The 21,313-nt window shown below is 37.5% G+C and overlaps 1 protein-coding gene across 9 annotated transcripts in view; it reads left to right on the top strand.

The window, feature by feature from the left end:
* The window catches only part of LDB3 (LIM domain binding 3), a 111,497-nt gene that overhangs the window by 82,393 nt on the left and 7,791 nt on the right, over positions 1-21,313 (top strand). For 2 of the 9 annotated variants that reach the window (XM_032117124.1, XM_032117120.1), the window contains 6 exons: positions 645-842; positions 5,746-5,853; positions 9,684-9,731; positions 12,401-12,528; positions 17,873-18,173; positions 19,391-19,571. In XM_032117124.1, coding sequence (XP_031973015.1) covers positions 645-842; positions 5,746-5,853; positions 9,684-9,731; positions 12,401-12,528; positions 17,873-18,173; positions 19,391-19,571 — 964 coding nt within the window. Of the gene's footprint in view, positions 1-644; positions 843-3,980; positions 4,143-5,745; positions 5,854-9,683; positions 9,732-12,400; positions 12,529-17,872; positions 18,174-19,390; positions 19,572-21,313 lie in introns of all 9 variants that reach the window. The other 7 variants (XM_032117121.1, XM_032117122.1, XM_032117118.1 and 4 more) reach the window with 7 other exon arrangements.

Here is a 21,313-nt window from a genome sequence, read left to right as displayed (position 1 = left end):
AGGTTGCATAGAGTTAATATCTGAGTAAGCATTATTTGTTAATAATGACACAAGCAATGGCAACCAGCACTTAAACAGTTTGAAAAAATTATTTTTATTTTAAAATTAATTATAAAAAAAGAAGGAAATAACCCCCTTGATTCCTGAATACAAATTCAATTGTAAAGAACAAGCAACACATGTTAGCATTTCACCAGCAGTTTCATTTGTGTAAAACCTTCCATAGGACTATATAGCTGTTTCACTGAAATCTCCTTTTCTTTTAACTATTATTTTATTTTGCCAGGAACAATTTCTGGTATATGACTGCTGTTATTGTCCTACTATGTTGCCTTAATCTTGTGTGATCTGTCATACCACAGCTTTTCTCCACCTCCATTACCATCACAGCTCTGCTTATTTTGATATTCATAGCAATATGGTTTCCAGATTTAACACAAGGTACCTTTTTTCATTTGTCAAGCCTTTCCTGGTCTTAAGCAGTAATTAACCAATGAACTACCAAGATTATTCATTACTTCATCTGCATTATCATTATGATCTCCTGCTCTGTCTGTGGCTGGAATTCTGTCTCTTCCTCAAACCCCTGCTATTACCTAGGAAATGCCTCATTTACAAACACCCTTGTAATCTCTGTCACCCAGGCCTACAGGTACCACGCATGTGCCACAGTATGTGACCTCGAGTATTTGGCATCCTCCTAAATCATCCACCAGGGATGCCAACACTGCCAATGCTCAGCCAGTGGCCTCCAAGGGGTCTGTGAGGCTTGGAGCGGGTACAAGCCAGGGGGAGGCCGGTTTTGGCCAGAAAACCCCTCTTGCTTCATCCAGTAACCGAAGGTACACTGTGCCGTGTAACTGCATAACTGACCCGGTTTGGAGCTTTGCAATGGTTTGGTAATAACAACCTCTAACTCCTTCCAATGGAAATGCCCATTGCTTCAAAGGTGGGTGTCCAGGTTCTTCCAGTTCCAGCAACTTCTGGTTCATGTGGGTGATACATTTTCAGTGGCTCTCATAAGGATCACACCTACAATACAGAGACAAGTCATTAAGCATCTTCAGCAGAGAAACTGCAGCTGATATTTCTGTATTTTCAGCGGATTCCACAAACCTTCCCATATTCAAATGTAAAATCCTTCCATATTACAGCTTTCTCTAAACACTTTCTCCAGCACTTTTTTTCTACAAATGCTACAATAACAGATTTTTTTTTCATATCCATTTTAATTTTTGTTTTCTATATTTTTGATTCTTTACAAGTGATCTGTTGGAGGATTAGAAACAGAAAAATCTTCATGCATTACATAAAGGAGACTAAGTGTTGTTTTAATAACCCACTCACTGTTATTTGGACAGAAAGTCTCAGAACTTAGGACTTTACCGAGAGAAAAAAGTATAATCTGCACTTATATTGTAAATGTTAGAGTGCATTTGTTGCTGTGTTCTCATTATGGTTGTTAACCAATATTATCCTCTTAACCTCTACTGATCTGTGTTCCTTTTCATGAGTGAAAATCAGCTGAGAAGAGATGTGTGTTTGTGTTCATCCACCTAACTTACTTTTATGTTTGTTACTGCAAATATGAAGATGTTTGATTTTTTCAATTTCTTTTAAAATACAAAGTACTGTAAGGATTTAAAGTCTACAAAATGATTGTATTTAAAAACCAACCAACCAAACAAAAAACCCTCTGTACCAGGTCATAACGAAGCTTTTGCAATAGATAATCTATTTTATAAAGCAGAACTCACATTTATCAGTTTTTAAAATTCTTCTGCACTTGAAGGACTAAAATGAAAAAATCAGACTTAAAAACTAGAAAAGAGGAGAAAAAAAACCCCAGGTTATTGTATTTGCCTATATAAATAAAACTATTTAAAATTTATAGTTGTTAAACTAAAACAGTCAAGTTGGTCTTGAGATCTTTCTATAAAACTGTTTTAACAATGTTACCAACTGCATGTAATTTATGTAACCAAACCACTCTGATTTTTATGGCTATATCCACTTCACTTATATTTATTCCAATTCCTGGTTCTGATAATTAATATAGTCTACCATGAAGGAAGGTAAGCAAGCCTCTAACATTTTAATCACATAAAAAGAAATATTACAAACACTATGCAAGATAAAATTTGTTTGTATTTCTTTTAAAGTTTAAAAGGTATTCAAGTATATTTGCATTTATTTTATTTACATGGGTTTGTTCCATTCAAATCTGTCCATGTCCACACGTACGGATTGGTTTTTTTATTTTCTTTTCAATATTTATCACTGAATATGTATTTTGATTAACATTTTGGAGATTGTTACAATTAAGTCAGTTGACTGTTTTCTTCTCTTCAAGGTATGAAGTCTTGAATCTTTTGAAATCTGTACCAAATTCTCTTTCACATCAGTGCAAATAGACAAAATAGGTGAAGTCCTAGTTTGTGTTTAAGACATACATTAAGTTCCATTTTTATGTGCAGCATAGTTTTAGTCCTTTCCTGTTTGCCAAATCAAAGATATGTAAGTATTTAAGATGGAAACTGTGACTCCACAGCTTTTAATGGGGTAATTCTGGTACCCACTGTGGCACAGGGAAAATGTCACAGTATTGAAATTCAGTGACAAATTAGCTGTGATGGATAATATATAGCTACTCTGCTACATAGGCTGTGTATTTGATAGTCTACTAGCGAATTGGAGGAATTTACATCATAAAATGCATCAAGAAGGAAGAACTCATCTGAATCTGAAATGCATATTACGATGGAAGAACTTCTGCAAAACTGTTGCAAAACTTAGCGTAAGGATTTGAAACCCAGAATTGCAAACTGGATGATTATTTGCAGGAGCTCACTCACTGTGTACATAATTGTAGGTGAAACTCCATAAAGGAGAAAATACTGATTCCTTGCTTTTGTTATGGGCTGCATTCAATTGTGAGGTTTGTGGGTATAACAACCAGCTTCTGTCTCAGCTAATCAAACAAAATATTCAGCTGAATTAAGACACCATCATCTAGACTATTGGGGTATCAAATTCAGAAGTACCAAGCACTCATTCTAGGTGCTGACGAGTATAACTTGTCAAATCAGTGCTTCTGAGAGAAGCAAAAGAAAATACGAGATAGAATGGCTGAAAGAGAGAAAATTTGCACAGTGGATGGTAAATATGCTTAGGAAAAAAAGCTGAGAGAGAATTTTGAAGGGCTAAGGTTGGCTGAAAAAACAGCTGTAGAACTGTAAGGTTTCTTTTGTTATTTGATACTTGTGGTCAGGAGGGAGTGATTTGGGCATTATTTGTACCTTGAGCAAGAGAATCACCGAATTCCATCACCTTGATAGGAGTAATTTGTAAGAACATAGAAGTGTGACAATATATTTATGAGATAGGTCTAAAGAACTACGTCCATTATGTTCCTAGGCCACTGCTCATGTCAAGACAACTATGTACAGTGATACCCTGATTTTTAAAAAACCTGCTAACATGGCCCCCTTTGTCTGCCTGTAAGAGATGAGCGATTTTTCTCAAATTTGAGTGAGGTGGTGGAATACATTAGTAGTTCAGTAGGTTACTTAAATGGTCACAGGATACAAGACTAGATTATTACCATTAATTTCAATGTATTTGATGAAATTTATCCATGCTCAAAGACTTTGTGACAGGCTCTTCACAGCCATTTCAGTCCTGGGTGCCACATTTCCTACCACTGGCATCACTGGGAGCAGTACTGAAGTGCTGTTTAACACCTGGGGTAAATTTCAGTCAAGCAGGACCAACATTGCATTGCAGTCTGAACTGCACAGTGGAAAAGGCTGAACAAATGTCTTTTTTTTTCTTTGCATAACTGTGCTTTTCCCTCAGTAACCCAGCCTGCTACTATGTTTGCAGCTGCAGGTTCAAACATAGTAGGTTTTATGCTCTACAAGTAAATGCTCGCCTTCTTAAGATGCTTCTTGTTTTATTTAATTTAACTCTTTAACTAGTACCCCTATTGAGCATGTCCCGGTGGCTCCCAGTTCTGCTGCTCCTGCACTACACGCTTCAGCACCTCAGCCTGCTGCTGCTGCTCAAAACACAGCCAGCCCGATGACAGCACCAGCCACCACCTCAGTAGTGCAAGAGTCTTTCTCCTCCTCCTTCCAAAGGTAATGCTCCATTGCTTTATACCCCCTCTGGCTTTGGAAATGCTGCATACACATTCTTAACTTAAGAATGTAGTATGAAGAGCTGTAACCTGGTTTATATGCTTTTATATATTTTGGAGGGGGGGAGGGGAGGTGTTTTGGTTTTTTTGGGGGGGTTGTGGTATGTTGTTCATGTTTGCATAGACTTTGCAAAATAAAACTGCCCTAAAAATGTAACTCCATTTTCAGAAAGCAAGTCTAGGCTTAAAATTAGAAATGTTTTTACACCACTTGTAATAAAACCAAAACAACTCCTCATGATAGTTACAGTGAATGAAGATTCTTTTAATGGTGTTTCTGCAGTAGAACAAGAAATGGAAGATTAGAAAATGTCATTTAATCTCATGATTGTGCTTACTGTATCCCAGCAGATACCAGTAAAACATGGTAGGCATTTGATGATTGACTTGCTCTATAAATTAAGTCAATTAATTTCTGTTGGATTTATATAATATTTTCTTTCCTAATGAGAATTAGCCTTAGAGGTGAAGTAAGTTTCAAGGACATGCATTCCTAACACTTGTAGCACAGTGGGAGTTACAGTTGTATATTAAAAGCTGTCAGACAGCTTGTGTGGAAATGTGTGGGATTTATACAGCTGTCACTTACATTACAGTAATTTTGGAGGTAGTAAGAGTGAATTCTTTTGGTACATAATATTCTTTTATCTTTGGGGTTTGCTACATGAATATTCTGAAAATATGTATATTTTAGCATGCTTAAAAATCCAAGGAAAGCCACACTTCCAGTAATAGAAACTATTTTAAATAATTGAGACCTCAGAGGTACCATATTTTATGTGTGTATAAATGGAATTGGAAATGTCTTGGCTCTGCTTCTTGATTAATTTTTGCTAGTTGATTTTGCATTATGTACATATACCAACTAATTAGTTTCTCACTTCGGTCAGATTTTACCTAACCATGACCTACCAGAATGCAGTGGTTTTATTCCAGTGCAAGAAAATCCATCAGTCAGGCAGCAAAGGAGGTTTGAATAAGGTATTATGCTCTAATTCAGAACTGGCTGTGAAGTACTTGCACATGAAATAATGATAAGGTTTAAGTAATTTTTATCCATTTGTTGAAACTGTAGCATGAAGAACATGTATTACCTAGTATCTGCTTCAAACAGAAAAATGCCTCTACTAAACTAATCATTCCAATGACTTCTGTTTTAGATAGGACAATCTTCTGTCTGGGACTGCTTGCATAGTAAAATTTTTATCTTGTATTTAGACTCAAACATCTTCAGATCTTTCAGATAAAAGCATGTATCATTGACAAAGGTCCTGTCTTGTAATATTGTCTTCCTTAGTTACTGGTAAAGTCTGGTTTTAAAATTTTTCCATAATGTGTGCATTTTGTCTTGTGTTCTGTAGGAATGTGCTTGGTTGTGCTATTCTGTAAGTCTGCAGATGTATGCTACAGAAAACCTGTTCCTGGTAACTATGCAGCAGTCTTCCTGTATTTGAATCCTGCCAGAGCTTCATTCTGATGACATGATTTGTGTCCCTGTTAAATCATTTTGTTCATGCTTTCATGCTTTTATGTGTCTTCTGCAGAGTTCTTGCAGCCCCCAGCTCTCTTTCCCAGCCTAAGCCTTTCCATGCGCCCAAGAACATGTCATTAGCAGCTTCCACTATTTCATCTGCTATCTCATCTCAGTCTAGGTATATCTGTAAAGCTCTCTTCTTTTAACTTAATTTGTTTTGATTTTGTATTATGCTCTCTGATATGAGGTTTTCAGTTTCTGAAGGGATTGACTTGGCAGAGACCGCTGAAAAGCACGATGTGTTTAAAGCAATAGCCCCTTCCTTATCTTCCATGTGACAACCCAGCTAGGAAACAACAGAGTTTTAGATGTAGGATATGTGACCACAAGGTCCTCTTGGAACAGAGGTATTTTAGCTGGTTGGTTTGTGCTGCTTTTGCCATCCTGAAATGAAAATACTTGTCTAGAGACACTGGGTGAGAATGATGGACCTTTTTTTTCTTGGTGAAAACACAGGATCACAGGAATCACTAGAAAGAGAGAGTGCTGCTGTACTGCCTCAATTCCAAGCCTTTTCACTACTTTCATACCATTTTAACAACACTAACAGAGGAAAAAGCAGTAGATCTTAAGACTCACTTGAACACAGTCTTCAGAAACAGTGAAAAACTAAATCAGCAATACATTTGAGACTGTAATTATCCATGTATCTCCTACCATTATATAAAAAAATAGTTAGGAATTACCCAAAGGTGATATTTGAAATGGACAAAGTGCACAAGTTTGAGGGCACAAGTTTGAGGGCTTCACACCAAGTATAATGGTCCTTCTCAAGAGAATCACAGAACAGTTAAGTGCTTGGCACAGGTAGTACTTAATAGCAGTTTGGTTGGCTTCACATCACTGAAACCAATGCAAAAATGAAATAGCTACTGAACAAACATCAGAAGAGTTTTCAGTTTTAGGATGTAAACATCTCTGTTCACAGCCATGGGAATTACACAGGGGAAGTAATTCCAGTATGGAGTTGATAAAACATAAGAAATAAAATTAACTGCTGATGAGTGGAAGTACACCAATTTTAAGTTTAGTTTCAAGAAGCCTCTTGGACTCAGGTAAGGTTCCTTGCTTTCTAAGCAATAATAACTGTGCATATTTGAGCTTGATTAAACACTGGCATGCAAAACCTATTATTTCTCTTGAGCTACAGAAAAGACTTGATTTTGGGGTTTCTCTCAGCTGGAGACTGAAATGTCTCCATCAGTCAGAAGATGAAATTAAATGGAAGCTTTGATGACTACTCTGGCCAGACAGAGCACATCTGTTAATGTTTCATCAGTCTACATCTTAGAACCCATCTAAATCTTTCATAAGAGCTGTGTTTTCATTCCTGCCTTGGACATCATGGAATCATAGAATGGATTGGGCTGGGAGGGGTCTTAAAGATCATCTAGTTTCATGGGCAGGGACAAGTTAAGCAGCAATTATGCATAATTTACATATAAACAGCTAATAAATTACTACAAAGATAGCCAGTACTTGCTGACACTACTTGCATGTCTGTCATAGAGCTAACCTAATGCTATTTCTTGACTGAGCTTTTTTCCATTTCCCTTAAATTTCATATCCATTTAATGGGAGAAGGGAAGCAGTGTGAGGCCTAGAAACTATATAAAGTCATTTGTAGTTACGTACCAATATGGACTAATCAGTGTGAAACAAAATTTTAATGAGTAAGGAGGATAAAAAGATGACCTTGAGGTACTGAGACATTTGAATTGAAAGTAAATTAGTAAATTAGGTTGGCATAGACCATTGCCCCTTTTCCTGCCCCTTTGAAAGGAAGTGGGTTGTCTGGGAAGGCTGTGTCTCCATTCTTGAAGGTTTTCAAGACATCACTGGCTAAAACATGGAGCAACCTGGTCTGACCTCAGAGCTGGCCTTGCTTTCAGCAGGTTAGATCAGATTCTTTCTCAGACCTCTTTCAGCCTCAAAGATTCTTTGAAACTATGGAAAAACAGCTGTTCATTTCAGAAAGCAGTGCTTTAATCAGACTCCTAAAACCTCTTGCTGGCACCTGGCAATGATTTCAGTCACAGATAAAAGACCTACAGCATATCAACTTTATACACGGCTGCTTTGTCAATGGATGACGCAATTGTGATGCTGTCATCTGCTTCCTGCTGTTACCAACAGGCAAATGTTACTGTCTTTGCTTCAGCAAGCCTTAGGACATAACTGCAAATCAGAGACTTGTAGGACCTGTAAAAATTTGGTTCCCTGATAATCAGGTACAAGAAACAAACTCTGGTTGGTTGGTTGATTTTGGATGACTGTCTTGCAGCTGGAATAGATTCTTTGTCTTGGTGCACTACTTCCATGTTTGTTTTAAAAACTGTTGTGTATTATAGCTAGTGTATTCAAACATAAGGGACTAAAACTGGCTTCTAAATTAATTTATGATTCAAATTTTTGAGCATCTGATAGTTTTAATTTAGAAATCAAGCAGTGCGTTAGCATGCCAAAATACAGACTTAAAAACCCAGTTTCAGCTTGACATATACCAGAGGAGTATTGAGCTTTTAATATAATTTCATTTCAAAATAAAATATGGATGACTTAGTTACAATACTGTTTTACAGGATGGGGATATTCTCAGGTGGATGAGGCTGAGATTTTACCACCATTATTCCAGTGTTTGGGGTTTTTTTCCTTTTAGATGCTTTAAAAAGATTCACCAAGAAAACACAGGAGGATTTCTTGATCAGTATCCTTAACTATTTAAATCTGATTTTAAACTTCAGTAGATCCAGTTCTATAGTGACATTGCTTTTGTGAGCATATGCATAACACTTAACATGAGTAAAATCTTCCTTCCTAAACAGGAGTGTTTTTGAAGTAAATCACTAATCTTTACTTGATTGTGTTACTCTTACTTTTACATCTGCAGTGAAATCTGACTTATTGTTACCTGTTCCACTTACAATCTTACTTAAAAGAAGCAAGCATAGCATGAGAGTTTTAAATAAGCTTGAAGCTCTTTAGGGATGGGTTATTCCATCCAGAGGGTTAAAGCAGGGCACCCCATGAGACAGCACTCTGGGAATGCAAAACCAGGAGAAACAATGGAAAGAGTTACAATTATGGTTCTAAAAGTCAAGTGTAGCTTCTCTGATCCTGAGATTTTAATCCAAGCGCTGTGTCCATGATAAAGGGAAGAAAAACTCTTCTCCAGAAGTTAGGAAAATAACTGGCATAAGGCAGACTCCTGGTGATTCTGGGAAATGTGGGCTGTGCTCCTGTGGGATGAGACTGATGTCATGTAGCCCTGCAGTGCCCTGCAGACAGGAGCTCAGTTCATTCTGAATCCTCGTGTTTCTCAGATCATACACTGTGCAGGCTTTCAAGTACTTCCTGTATTTGCATAAATGACTCATTTATGTTCTGAAATTACGCTGTTTCCCCAAGAAAAAAAAAATCTACCTGTTTACCTAAGACACTGTAACAGTAGAAAGGTTCTGCAAGGCAAAAGTTAAATGGTTTTGCTTCAACTATGCCAGCCTGTCCTTTCTGTGGGGTTGTCTGAGCTGCCTCATAAGCTGGGGCACTTCCCTGATCTTTGGCCTCTGGTTCATTCGAGGTTTGCTCTTCAGATTTGATGCAATTTTAACTTAACACTGAGAAAAATCCCTCGTATTTATTTTTTTGCGTTAATAAAAATAATTGGAGTTCCACAGTCCAATAACAAGACCAGATGAGAGTGACGTATGGAACAATAGACTCAGCTCATTGACTGATGCTACCACTCTTCAGGTTTCACTGTGATTCCCAGCTTAAATAAGAAAACAAAATGTAATGAAATACTCATCTTATAGGATTATAAATATGTACATGTTGTTTACTTTAGCACTTAAGAGCACTTCTCATTCATAGGAAATTCATGGTAGGACAAGATATCCCAATCTTCTGTGTATATTTTTTTCAAATACAACTTTTGTCTCATTTTAGTTTCAACCGGCATTCTTCCACCTCCATCAGCTACCAGTCAAAGCAGAGGTATAAAAATGTTTTGTGCAGCTACTCTACCTTAAAAGCACTTAACAAACCAGTTTATTGCTACTAGTAGGCATCTAGTGAAGCGATAACATAAAAATGATCTGCTTAAAAATATTTACTCTTTCTTTTTCTGACAACTAATAGTTTTCAAAGATGGTATTTAATTTGCTGCCTATAACGTGCCATTGACTGCTACCGATAAATTCAATAAGGTTGCTTTCACTGCTTTTCGAGATGCCAGTGCTTCTTGATCCATTAAAGCATCTTTGATCCTTATGATATCTTTTTATTCTTTCTTAATTTCCTTCTTTCTTTCTAGTTTCTTTATTTTTGGTTCTTTTAATCACATGCTATTTCGTTTTCTTCTATCAGCAGAAATTCTGATGAATCTTTAACTTCACTAAACCCTTAGTGACATAGTGTAACCATTTATTTCTCTTTGACAAGCCTTCTTATCTTCCTTACTGTATTTAATATGTTTCATGCACATGTAATAGGGTTCAGTGCTTCTTTTAATTTTGCTATGATTTTGGTACTATGAATGGGGTGGAGGGAGGGGGGGAGTGTTTTTGTTTTTTTCAGCTTCATTTCCCTGAACACAAGGAACTCTGTGGTATGGTTTTACTGTGATACTACATTTGGGAAACACTTGAATTTTGAATAACCATTTTTCTTCATGTATGTCTAAGTATTACTAATCTGGTTCAGACCTTCTTTATTTATTTTGTGCATTAAGAGAGATTCAGATGAGTCTTTCTAACCATTGGACCTGTGTACCTGGGAGTAGACTTTCCTGACTGGATGACATTTTCAGCTTAAGGCTCTATGACATGTTATTTTAAAATCTTTTAACCCACATTGTAAATATTGGGCACTGAGCTGTCTAGTTTACCCTGAAAAGCAGATTTTAAAACAAGGACAAGTCTTTAGATGGTGTGTTTAGCTGATGGCATTTTGAAAGCTGTGTGTGAAGCCAGTGTGCCCACAGTGTCTGTGTCCCTGTGCTATGGTAGGAGCAATGGCCTCTGTCCAGTGACCCCAAGCACAGTGCTGTCTTAGGCACCACAGAGGAGGTATCATCAGGAAATAGATGGTAAGAATGGAAAACAAAAAGGTTTGCTGTGCTTAAAACAGCTTTGGCAGTTACAAAATCACAGCACAGTTCACAACAGAATTTACAGTGAATACAAACCCACTAAAAGAGTTTATCTTGGAGAGTCCTGTTCACTCATGGTATAGTGGACCCAAATCCAGCCCTAAGCCCTAGACTAGGTACAGAAATAATTAGCTATAGCCATTGTAGCAATAGCTAAGTTTCTAGCTTTTGCTAAATAGACAAAATAAATTAGCCTGAGGCAGCAATGCTATGAAAACTAGATCTATAGTAGAAACATTGTCAGAGCAGCAAAAAGCCATGTTGTGAGGACAGGTCTATTTTGTTCAAAATTGGAAGTTTCCATCTCAGAATGTTTTTTACCTGTACTGGAAGACATCTGCTGGGTTTGCCATGTAAGATTATGAAGTGTTTTCTCCAGATGGCATCTCTTTCCACTGTTAAAGAAAGTAAAGTCAAGATGGACCAATAGTCTGGCAAAGCTTCTTTTCATATGCTGACAGATGTTTTCCTATAGACAAACCGACTATGGAAATAACTCCTAAACTGTCAGCACAAATACACAGGGATCTGGTTCATAGGGAGAGTGAAACTGAAGGGAAAAAGAAAGCAAAACTATGTTTTCAGGGTGAGTAAGAATGATGTTCTGTAGTGAGTAGGTTTTTCTTACTGCACATACCTCATTTTCTGTTGCTTCCCTTCTTTGTACTTCTTTATTCTCTCTTGCTTGCTTTGATTGTGATGCTCTTCTGCAGTCTGTGAAGCACAAACACTACAAACAGAATAATCCCAAGTAACTGGCAGATAGAAGAGGCCTATTTTTTAATGTGTTATTGTAATCAAACTGAGAATCACCATCTAAGCCATAAAATAGAGAAAAACTGCTTCTTACTGATGTTTGGAATCCTGAGCGAGTGTTTTTATTCTAAGAATGCAATGAAGTGCATCATAATATTACATATCATATGTTTTTTCTGTAGGGTGAATCTGAACATCAAGAAGATTAATGTAAATATTGGGTTCAGTCTAAATAGGGAAAAGAGTTTCAGAAAAAATTTTAAAGGTCACTACAATATTTTTAAAAGAGTATAACAGTACATAAACACTAATTAGCATTTGTAGTAATAGCAGTAATTGTGCTGGGCAAGTATATTTTAAAGTCCAGATATCCCTCATTGATTTATCTTAGACAAGACCAGGCCTTTTTGTTTGCAGAGGAACAGAAAACACAAACTTTGTATGCAGCTTTCTGAAGTCTGATCCCGTGTTAAACTGAGAGTTTCAAATTTGTCATATTCCCTCAGCAAGCTATTTTCTGTAACAGCAATCACAAACTTGCTATTACTTAAAATCCTTATTTGACTAATTTTTCTTTCCAAAGAATTGTCCAAGCCTTCCTTAGCAATGCTAAAGACTGATGAATCTCACAGCATTCTCTCTGTAGTTCTCACAGAAGATTCCTCTTGGAGTTCCCTGGATGCTGCCAGATCTGTTACTTCATGATCAGAAACTTTTGCTGTTTGTAAAGTTGTTCACACCTACATTTTGCTTTTAGAAACACAACCCAGTCATATACACCAATGCCAGTTTCTGGAAGCTACAGTGAAAGTCCTGCTCCTTCTGCTGCTTCAAAAATGAGAGTTGTTACTACTGCCAGCATAAAGCCCTCTGTCTACCAGCCAGGTAAGGAACTTTCAAAGTACTGAAAAGATTTGGGAAAAAAATGCTCACACATTTCTTTTAGAAAAAGAAAATGTCAAGAGCACGCATTTTGGACACAGACATATCAGAAAATATTTATATACATGGAACTAAATGTTGCTAGTTTTGCCTCAGGTTGTTTGAAGATTAAGGATTACATTGTATTTGTATTCTGCTTCAGAGTTAAAACGTGGAACAGACAGAGGGAAAAATAAAAGCAAGGGAAAAGTCTAATAAAGAATGTGTAGCCTGATTTTTCAGAAGAAATACATTTGAAAAATAGCACAGTGTATCCAGTTAGGAGCCCAGTGACACCAGAGAATTGATAAAATAGCTAAAGAATGCACAGTTCAGGAAGGAGGTAAAATAAGTGGAGTTTGCTTGAGTAGGATATATTTTCAAAATAGATAAGATATATACTGAACTTCTCAAACTTATGCTTATATTTGAAATGAAGAATGAGGTATTAAAGCACTTCATAATGCTGTTCAGTTTCCCAGAGATCTAATAACTGAAGGAATATATTTGGTTACTCATTCATTTGGAAAATACGCTCCTTGATATTATTTAAATTCCCTTGGTATTAACGTGTTACAAATGGACTGAACTTCTAAAACCATTGATGACCAAAATGTGAACCTTCAAACTGGATGAGTTAAATGAGGCAGCAATATAAATCTAAGTGTAGTTCTGTTTCAAATTAAGGTTTTTCTGATCTTGGCAAGAGAATTAAAAAGTTGATTTATATCTTTACGGTCAATTAAATATGAAAAGGCCAAGAATTCTAACAGTCTTAAACTCTGTCTTCTGTAATGTTCTATTTCTGGATCTACTGAAATTAAACAAACATAGGAATTTTAGTTAGACATGAAGCAGACAGACAAATCAATTGATCTTTATATTTGAGACGTAAAGGTAGAAAAAGTCAAGTCAGAGCTCTCATGAGCTATATAAGGGTCTCAAAGTAAATAAACCTTCAGCTTCTCCTCATTTGCTTTTGGTTAGTGCATCAGTGTATGCCATGTTCTCACTCAAGGCAAATGCTATTATTTTTGACTTGAAAAGATGATGACAGCAGGTTTATTTCTATAATGCAGAAGAGAGCAAACTGTGGCAAGTCAAAATACCTCCTGAATACACTGACTGATGTTAAGCCCTGTGCTCATTTGGGGAGGTATAAACTCCAGTTCAGTATACAAACTTGCTGCAGAAATACATCTGCAGCTATTTCCAGTCATTGGCTGGATCTGGTAAAGTCAAAGCTGGCTGTTGGATTCAGCTTGGATTAGGAGGAAAGACTTTTGTTTTCTCCTGGGTTGGGTATCTTCTTTGCAATTCCTTACATTGCTGGTTTTCCTTTGCAATTCCTTATGTTGCTGCTTTTGAGCCTCATTGCCTCAATAAAGGCTCAAATAGTTGGCAGAGAAAGAAAAAGTCCCCCTTTACTGTTTAGAGTTTGAAATATCCAGTAAGGGATTCTAAAATACCTTCATAATTGAACCCTAAAGTGACTCAGGTACAAGAGAAACTCCAGACAGAGATTTTAGTGAAGATGTTTGGGTTTTGTTTTGGTACCTTTCTAAAGGGTTGTATATTTGATGTAGTAGCACTTCAGAGTGGTTTTGGAACCTGAGCTGGCCTCGAAGACAGTTGCAGTCCTGAGCAAATAGGAAATTGCTGCTTGGGAAGAAATGGAGGAAATGGCATTTCCTGTCACAGATGGGAAAATCAATAGTACTTAGAAACAAACCACCAAGATAGTTATAAAACTTCTCACCCAACTTTGTAATTGACTGGCTTCCCTTGGAAGTGTGGGGCAGAAACTTCCAGATTAATAAACAGGCTCATATATCAAATATAGAGACACCTGAATCAGTCACTGAGAGGATTTACAAGGCTATTTTAATCTGTCAGATTGAAAAAAAACCCATACAAACTGAAACAAGTCTCAAAATGAAACTGCATTGTTGAGTATGTGGCTCAGATGGAATTTATCACAGTCTACACTTTCCCTTAGCTAACTCAGGTGGGAAATTTTCTGCTGCTAAAGATCTTTAGTTTTTTCCAATAGGGAAAGCTGTGAACTCTGAAATCTTCTCCCTAAATTTCATAACCCTATTTTTAAAAGGAGTGTAGACTTCTCTTCTGAACAAGGCCCACTAGATGGCAGAACATGCCTGGGTATTCCTTTCCCGTAGGCTTTCCCAGACTAGGATAGCCTTTCACATATCCCAAGTAACTCCAACACCAGTTCTTTACCACGCAGTAACATGATACCTAAACGTCAGAAAGCAGATCTTTCCTTTTAAATCCCGAAGTCCATCTGGGCCTACTTGTGTATGCAAAATTGGTCAAGCAGAAAGGCCTGATCTACTCTTTTAGGAATTGGGAGAAAGATTCCCACAGTTCTTAATGAACTTTACATTGACTCCTAAGCATCTTCAATACTAAAACAGCAGCTTCCACACCATTATTTCATTTTTAGTTCCCCTGAGTAAGAATAGTGTCTCCCTATAAAACATCATCTGTACCAGTATATGGGAAAACTTTGGGCTTCAAGGATGTGGCCACTAAGTGTAGAACAAGCCAAATCAGTTGTGGTTGTTAATTTCATTTGTTACTGAAAATACTAAAGAATAGCACTTATGTGATCCACTAACAAAGGAAAAAAAAAGAAAAAATATTCTCACGGTGCAGGTCAGTGTGTGACCAAAGCATTTGAGACTGTAAATCTTTGCTTTAGTAAATGAGTAAAGTAATGTGCCTTTTTGTCTGGAGAGAAAATAACCATTGACCATACATGAAGAGCTGAGGGGGAGAATTCCAAATTCCCCAGAAGCAAGGAATTGGCTTGTTCCTATTGCTGTTAAGAGAGACCTCTTCTCCTGTCATTCTCTCAGGATAACAATAAGTCCTTTTGTTCTTTCCTGCTCTAAGAGAATGTGAGGGCTGAGAGGAACAAGGTGATAGAGGCTATGTTACTGAATTATTTGAAGTATTCATTTTTTAACAGTTATAGTCAACTCATACAATGCTGTTATTTTGAGAATATATTCTCTGATATACTGAATCTCAGTACTTTTTTAGTACTTTTTTAGCAGCCCCTTTTTTTCTGCTGCATGTATGTTGGAAGACTTTTTGAAATACATAAACGTTCAAGGTGAATGCATATGGCAGTAGCTACTAAGACAAAATAGTTGTTCATATAAGCTTAGGGATGTAGTTCTAAGAAAATAAGATAGTTCCCTTTTAATAACAGTTGCTAAAATCTCAAAGGTAGTGAAATCTTTCTAATACATTGCAGTGGTACTATTTTGAAGCAATAGTAATTGCAGTTTGTTCACAGGGGGAAAATGTATTGTAATAAATCAAGCCTGTAAAATTAGATTATAACAGCTGAAAAGAGAACTCAGAGCAGAAGCAAACACCCAGCATTTGTCATTTTGCAATAATTCCTCTGGTACTTCTTTTTAGTAACTGGGGAAAAAAATCCTATTTTGTTGTTTTATTTTACTTTCCTTTATTCTGTTTCTTTATTTTACTGCAGCAAATAGAAAAGATAGGGTGAAAGAAGTAGCAGATAGAGAGAATGTAGTGAAGTAAGCTAGATGTCACCTTACTTAATTAGAGCACCTCATAGGTGGGAGCCTTTTGAATTCACCAATTAGAGATGAAATACTAACTTCTAGTTTTGCCTATCTTAATACCATAATACATAAATAGCAACAGCCTCAGGATCTAAAGAGATTGCATATAAACTCTGTTCTGAAATCTTTAAATACTGTTTACCATTTCCAAGTTAAAAAAAAAAGCCTCAAGCTAAGGTGGGATACAGTTTTATGAAGCAGAAACATTGTTGATGTTGTACCATAAGAAATTTTTATCAAGAAAATGCACTAGATTCAACTCTGACCTCAATAAAAAGGTCCCAAGGATGATCACAGTGGGTTGATATATATGCATTTTAAGCACCTGCAAATTGCCAATAATCAGTGTAAGTTATTATGTGTCAGGGTGTGGGTTAAGGGACGGGTGTTAAGTCGAACATAATCTTCTCACCACTTAATTATTCAGAAAGATCCATGTTACATTCAGAATCCTCTTGGCTGAAATACCTTTCTACCTGCAAGCCCCTTAAACCTGTGCATGTTGTATTTGGTCATTTTCTTGGTGCTGGGATCTGCTGTGCAGAATGTTTGCCTAGACTGCTGGAGAACTGGCTTCTGTTCCCAAATCTGTGCTCTCTCATTTGGGCAAAACACTTCAACTCTCCAGGCTTCTTTTCAATCATTCACTTTGTTTTCCTTGCAAAGGGAAACTGCTTTTAGTGCTCCTGTACTTGGCAAAGTGAGCCTGTTTCTTGGGCAGTAACTTCAGTCCTACATAATGCAAGATCTGACGTTTTGAAAAGAGCAGGGCAGTGGGAAAACTTGTCGGTATGTGCAGGCCCTGGTTCCTGCTTATTTTAATGCGATAAAGCTCCACCCAAGATTAGAGCCTGGTGCACACAAACACGGAGACAGACTGCACTGAAGGTTTTATGTGCTAGTCAAAGGGTGGAAGAGAGAAAGGATGATACTCTGTTTTACACACAGGAACTGAGGCGCAGAGACACTTTGCTTTGCTCAAAGTTATACAGGAAGTTTGCGGCAGAGCCAAGAACCGAACTGAGATCAGTCATAACCGCAAGTCTGGCCTTCCTCTAAGTGCTGTTGGCTTTATCTTGCTGGTCATGTGAGCTGAGTTGGCTCCCTCAGTATTGCTTCCAGTGCTCTCTATCTCTGTGTTCCTTGTGGGAGCCTGTTTTTCTTCAAAAACCTAGGAATAAGCCTACAAATGATAGATAACAGTGAAATCTGTAAAAAATGTTGTGTTTTAATTAATATAGTGAGATCAAAAGTTAAGCATAACTTATTGAAATTCTCGAGAATTCCGTCTAAAACTTTACTGTATTACCTGGCTTTTCTATTTTTAACCTGTCTTGAACAGAATATACGTCAGTCTTTGAAATTATCACAGAATTGTCATATCCATTCCTACTAGAAAATGAAGAGATGATCTTGACAATGGTCTCCATAAAATCTGTAAAAGCCAGTAGGCAGTGATTTCTGTAATGCATGTGGATTAAAAGTCAGTGATTGTGCTGGTACCTTTGGCTTTAGCCCAGAATAAATGAGCAACAGTGGGACAGGCCATAATTAAGTATCATCTGAAGCTTTTATTGTATGTGTGTCATGGAGTACCCTCTGGTAAATGTTGCTGTATTGACATTAGAAGAAAAAGACTTTAAAATCCTTCTTGGTTTCTTTTGGGATACTTAAAACAGCGCCAGCACCAGTTCATTCCTACACCCCTGCCAACACGGAGCCTGCGAGTCGCCCTCCCTGGGTAACAGATGACTCCTTTTCCCAGAAATTTGCACCTGGAAAATCCACCACCACTGTCACAAAGCACATCCTACCAAGGGGTGCTCCAGTGCCACCTCCTGCCTCAATTTCTGCTTACCCGTCTCCAGTTTCAACTTCTTCCCAGCCCCCTGCATTAGCCCGGGGAACAGTTCAGAGGGCGGAGCGTTTTCCAGCCAGCAGCCGAACTCCCCTCTGTGGGCACTGTAACAGCATCATTCGGTAAGGTCATGGGCCTTTGAAGAGGGATGAAGCAGGAAAAAAAGTATTAGAGAGACTGGTTATTGTACATTAATGTACAGTACCAGAGCCTAAGACTCTGTTAAATTACCCAGCAGGGATGTCTGTTGTCTGCTTCATTAATTTAACATCTCCAGAGCTCATTTTGTTGTTGTGTGGTTCACTTTTTATCACTGCAAAGTTATACATGCTAGTTGTTTGGCTCTTGGATGCTGCAGCAAATCACTGCTTGTTTTTAAACAGGTTTCTGATCCTAAGGTAATCCTTTGAAGGAGGTTCATGCAACTTCATTGGGAGAGTTGGGGGGCTGGGGGCAGAGGGATTGTGGAGGGAAAAGGAACAAGGCATCATTTTGGAACAGCAGCCAAATGTAATTGTTGCTTTTGTGTCTGGAGAAAGATAATGCCTATACTCTATTACCAGTGATTCATAGCATGCCTCTCCCTTCTCCTCTCCCAATTCATTCTGCTGGACCAGTGCCTACTGTTAGCCTGTGCACTGCTATCCAACTTCAGGTAATCCATGTTTAATGGCAGTCTTCCCCACTAAAAGGAGCTGGTTTGGTGATGTGGAACTGCTGATTATTGCCCTTTATATAATCTGAAATGGAAATATTCCAGTAATAATCACTGTATCTAACTAGAATCACCAGAGTCAATCACCAAAATGAGTTCAATGTGTTTTCCACATAATGAAACAGCGAGTTGTCACCTGATAGTCTGACGTTTCTAGAACATGCCACATGCAGTGCTCTCAGAAGGAAAGAAAGCAGGAGACTTTAGGAGCTGTTGTGAGGTGTGCGTGTGTAAGGCTGGAAATTTGCCTATTATTTCATGCTTCAAATAGTAGCATTATCTTCTGTACCTTTGGCCTTTTACTCTTGTCTTTGCATCTGCTAGCTAAGACCACTCACAGCTACCCAGATATGAAAACAACTGATTTTTCCAACGGTTGTCTGTAAATGCAGTGTATGGAACCAAACAATAATGAAATGTTTTAACCAATTAGCAGTGTGTTTTGAGTAATGGTCTTGAAAAAGACCACTTCTGTTCGGGCTTCTGAATGTTGTTTTAATATGTATCTCGTGGTTCAAGTAGCTTCTTACACTTGTACATGGGTGTCTGACAAAGTGGGTTTGCAGTCAGGGTCATGGCATCTTTTTTTTGCAATACAAATAAGATCATTATGATTGTTTCCAGAGGTCCTTTCCTGGTAGCCATGGGTCGCTCTTGGCACCCAGAAGAATTCAATTGTGCTTATTGCAAGACATCCTTGGCTGATATGTGCTTTGTGGAGGAGCAGAATAGTGTGTACTGTGAGCGCTGCTATGAACAGTTCTTTGCACCAACCTGTGCCCGATGCCGCACTAAGATTATGGGGGTAAGAGAACAAGATTAACCCTTTCTGCAACTGCATGAATCCCTGAAATAGTGAACTAGTTTAGACTGTAAGCAGTCAATGTAGATGTTTTATTATTCCGTCCTTTTAAGATTTATTTCCCAGCTTGTTGAATATTTCAGAATGAGAAACCTATTACTTTATAATAATTTTTATCCATCTGAAGTCTTGGATATTTCTGTACCTTATTGAGCTCAAAGACAAAATATGTAATCCAGTTACCATCTCACTGAGTGTAAAATAAGTAGCACTTTCTGGATAGTACTTTGCTATCTGATACATATTATCTTACTTTTATCTTTCTGTTCCTTATATTTATAATAGAGACTTGAACGGCATTTTTATTTCTTACATGGGATTTAGTCAAAATTTCAGTGGAGAAATCAGTGATGTTGAGAAGAGGCCCACTGCTCTTGCTGCACCTCACTGGTAGTTAGCAGCTCAGCTGTTGAGGAATTCTGCTGGCTTCTTATAGTTAAGGAAATACAGAATAGATACAAAGATCTGAATTCCACAAAGGCAAAAATACATGCCACTTTTGTCTTAAAGGACTCGTGTACAAGTAAATGTACAATTTCATTTGATCTCCACATACCTTAGATGGTAGTGAGGTTGGAATACCATCAGTAATTTTAGCAGTGTTTTTATGCATGCAGTAGTAGTGAATGTATGACATGATCCTCTCAAATAAAGAAGCAAGGAGTCCCACACTGGTTTTCCACTGCTTAGCTGCCACCATTTGACATCTGTCTAAATGTTGGCATTACAGATGCTCTTCTCTGCAACTGCCAATTAGGGGTGGCAGCATCAGACATTGATGGTGAAGCTCTGGCTCCAACCAAGTCTCGTTTGCTGCTGCGGCAGAAGTAGTAATTTATAGCAGAGTGCTGACTTAACCTACCTAATGAATGCTGGCACAAATCAGTTTCCCATTATGGATTTTCATCAGGAAAATAGCAAAGATGCCAGCTGCCTCTATTTATATTAATAAGATTTCTCAAGCTATTTTTGCTTCTTACCTCACTGAGATTCATAAATGGATCCAAACCTATTTATCAGCGATAGTTGTTTTGCAAACAGTATCAGAAGTTAATGAATCTCAAATGGTGATTCTCTAATGAGATATATGGCAAATCTAAATTAGACTATTTTGTCTATTCACTCGATTGAAAGCATGGAAGAGGACTTCACTCCATTTTGCCATAATCAATGGACATTAAAAACAATCTTTAAAAGAGAATCAAAGTCTATGTGTATAATTGGAAGCAACATAAAATAGGATCTAGATTCTCAGCTGGTATAAATCAGTGCTGTTTCACTGAAGTTAATGAAGTTAATTTACACCAGTTATGCAGCTGGCCCTTTGAAATCTGGACTATTTGACAGAGATACACGGTCATCATCCTGGGTACATGTAAGATTGACAAATTAGCAAGTAGCTGTGCATCAGAGCCCAGTACAGCAGCTTTTGGACTTGGATGGCTTCTGTATGACAAAAGAATGAAGCAGTAATAGAGATTTCTCCATACGGGACAGAAGTAAGCTGATGAAATCTAGATGTGCTCATCTTAAGAGAACATCAGTTGCACAGAATTAGGGCTTTTTGTGATAAACACATGACCTAGGAACAGACATGCAGATTCATTTTTAGTAATCACATAAATTAAAAGAACCTTTCCTTTTTTAAAAAGATTTTCAGTTTGTGACTCATTCTTGTAAGAAGT

Source organism: Corvus moneduloides, chromosome 8, assembly GCF_009650955.1.
Source record: "Corvus moneduloides isolate bCorMon1 chromosome 8, bCorMon1.pri, whole genome shotgun sequence".
NCBI classification, from domain to species: Eukaryota; Metazoa; Chordata; class Aves; order Passeriformes; family Corvidae; genus Corvus; species Corvus moneduloides.
This window is presented reverse-complemented; position numbering and strand designations above follow the sequence as displayed.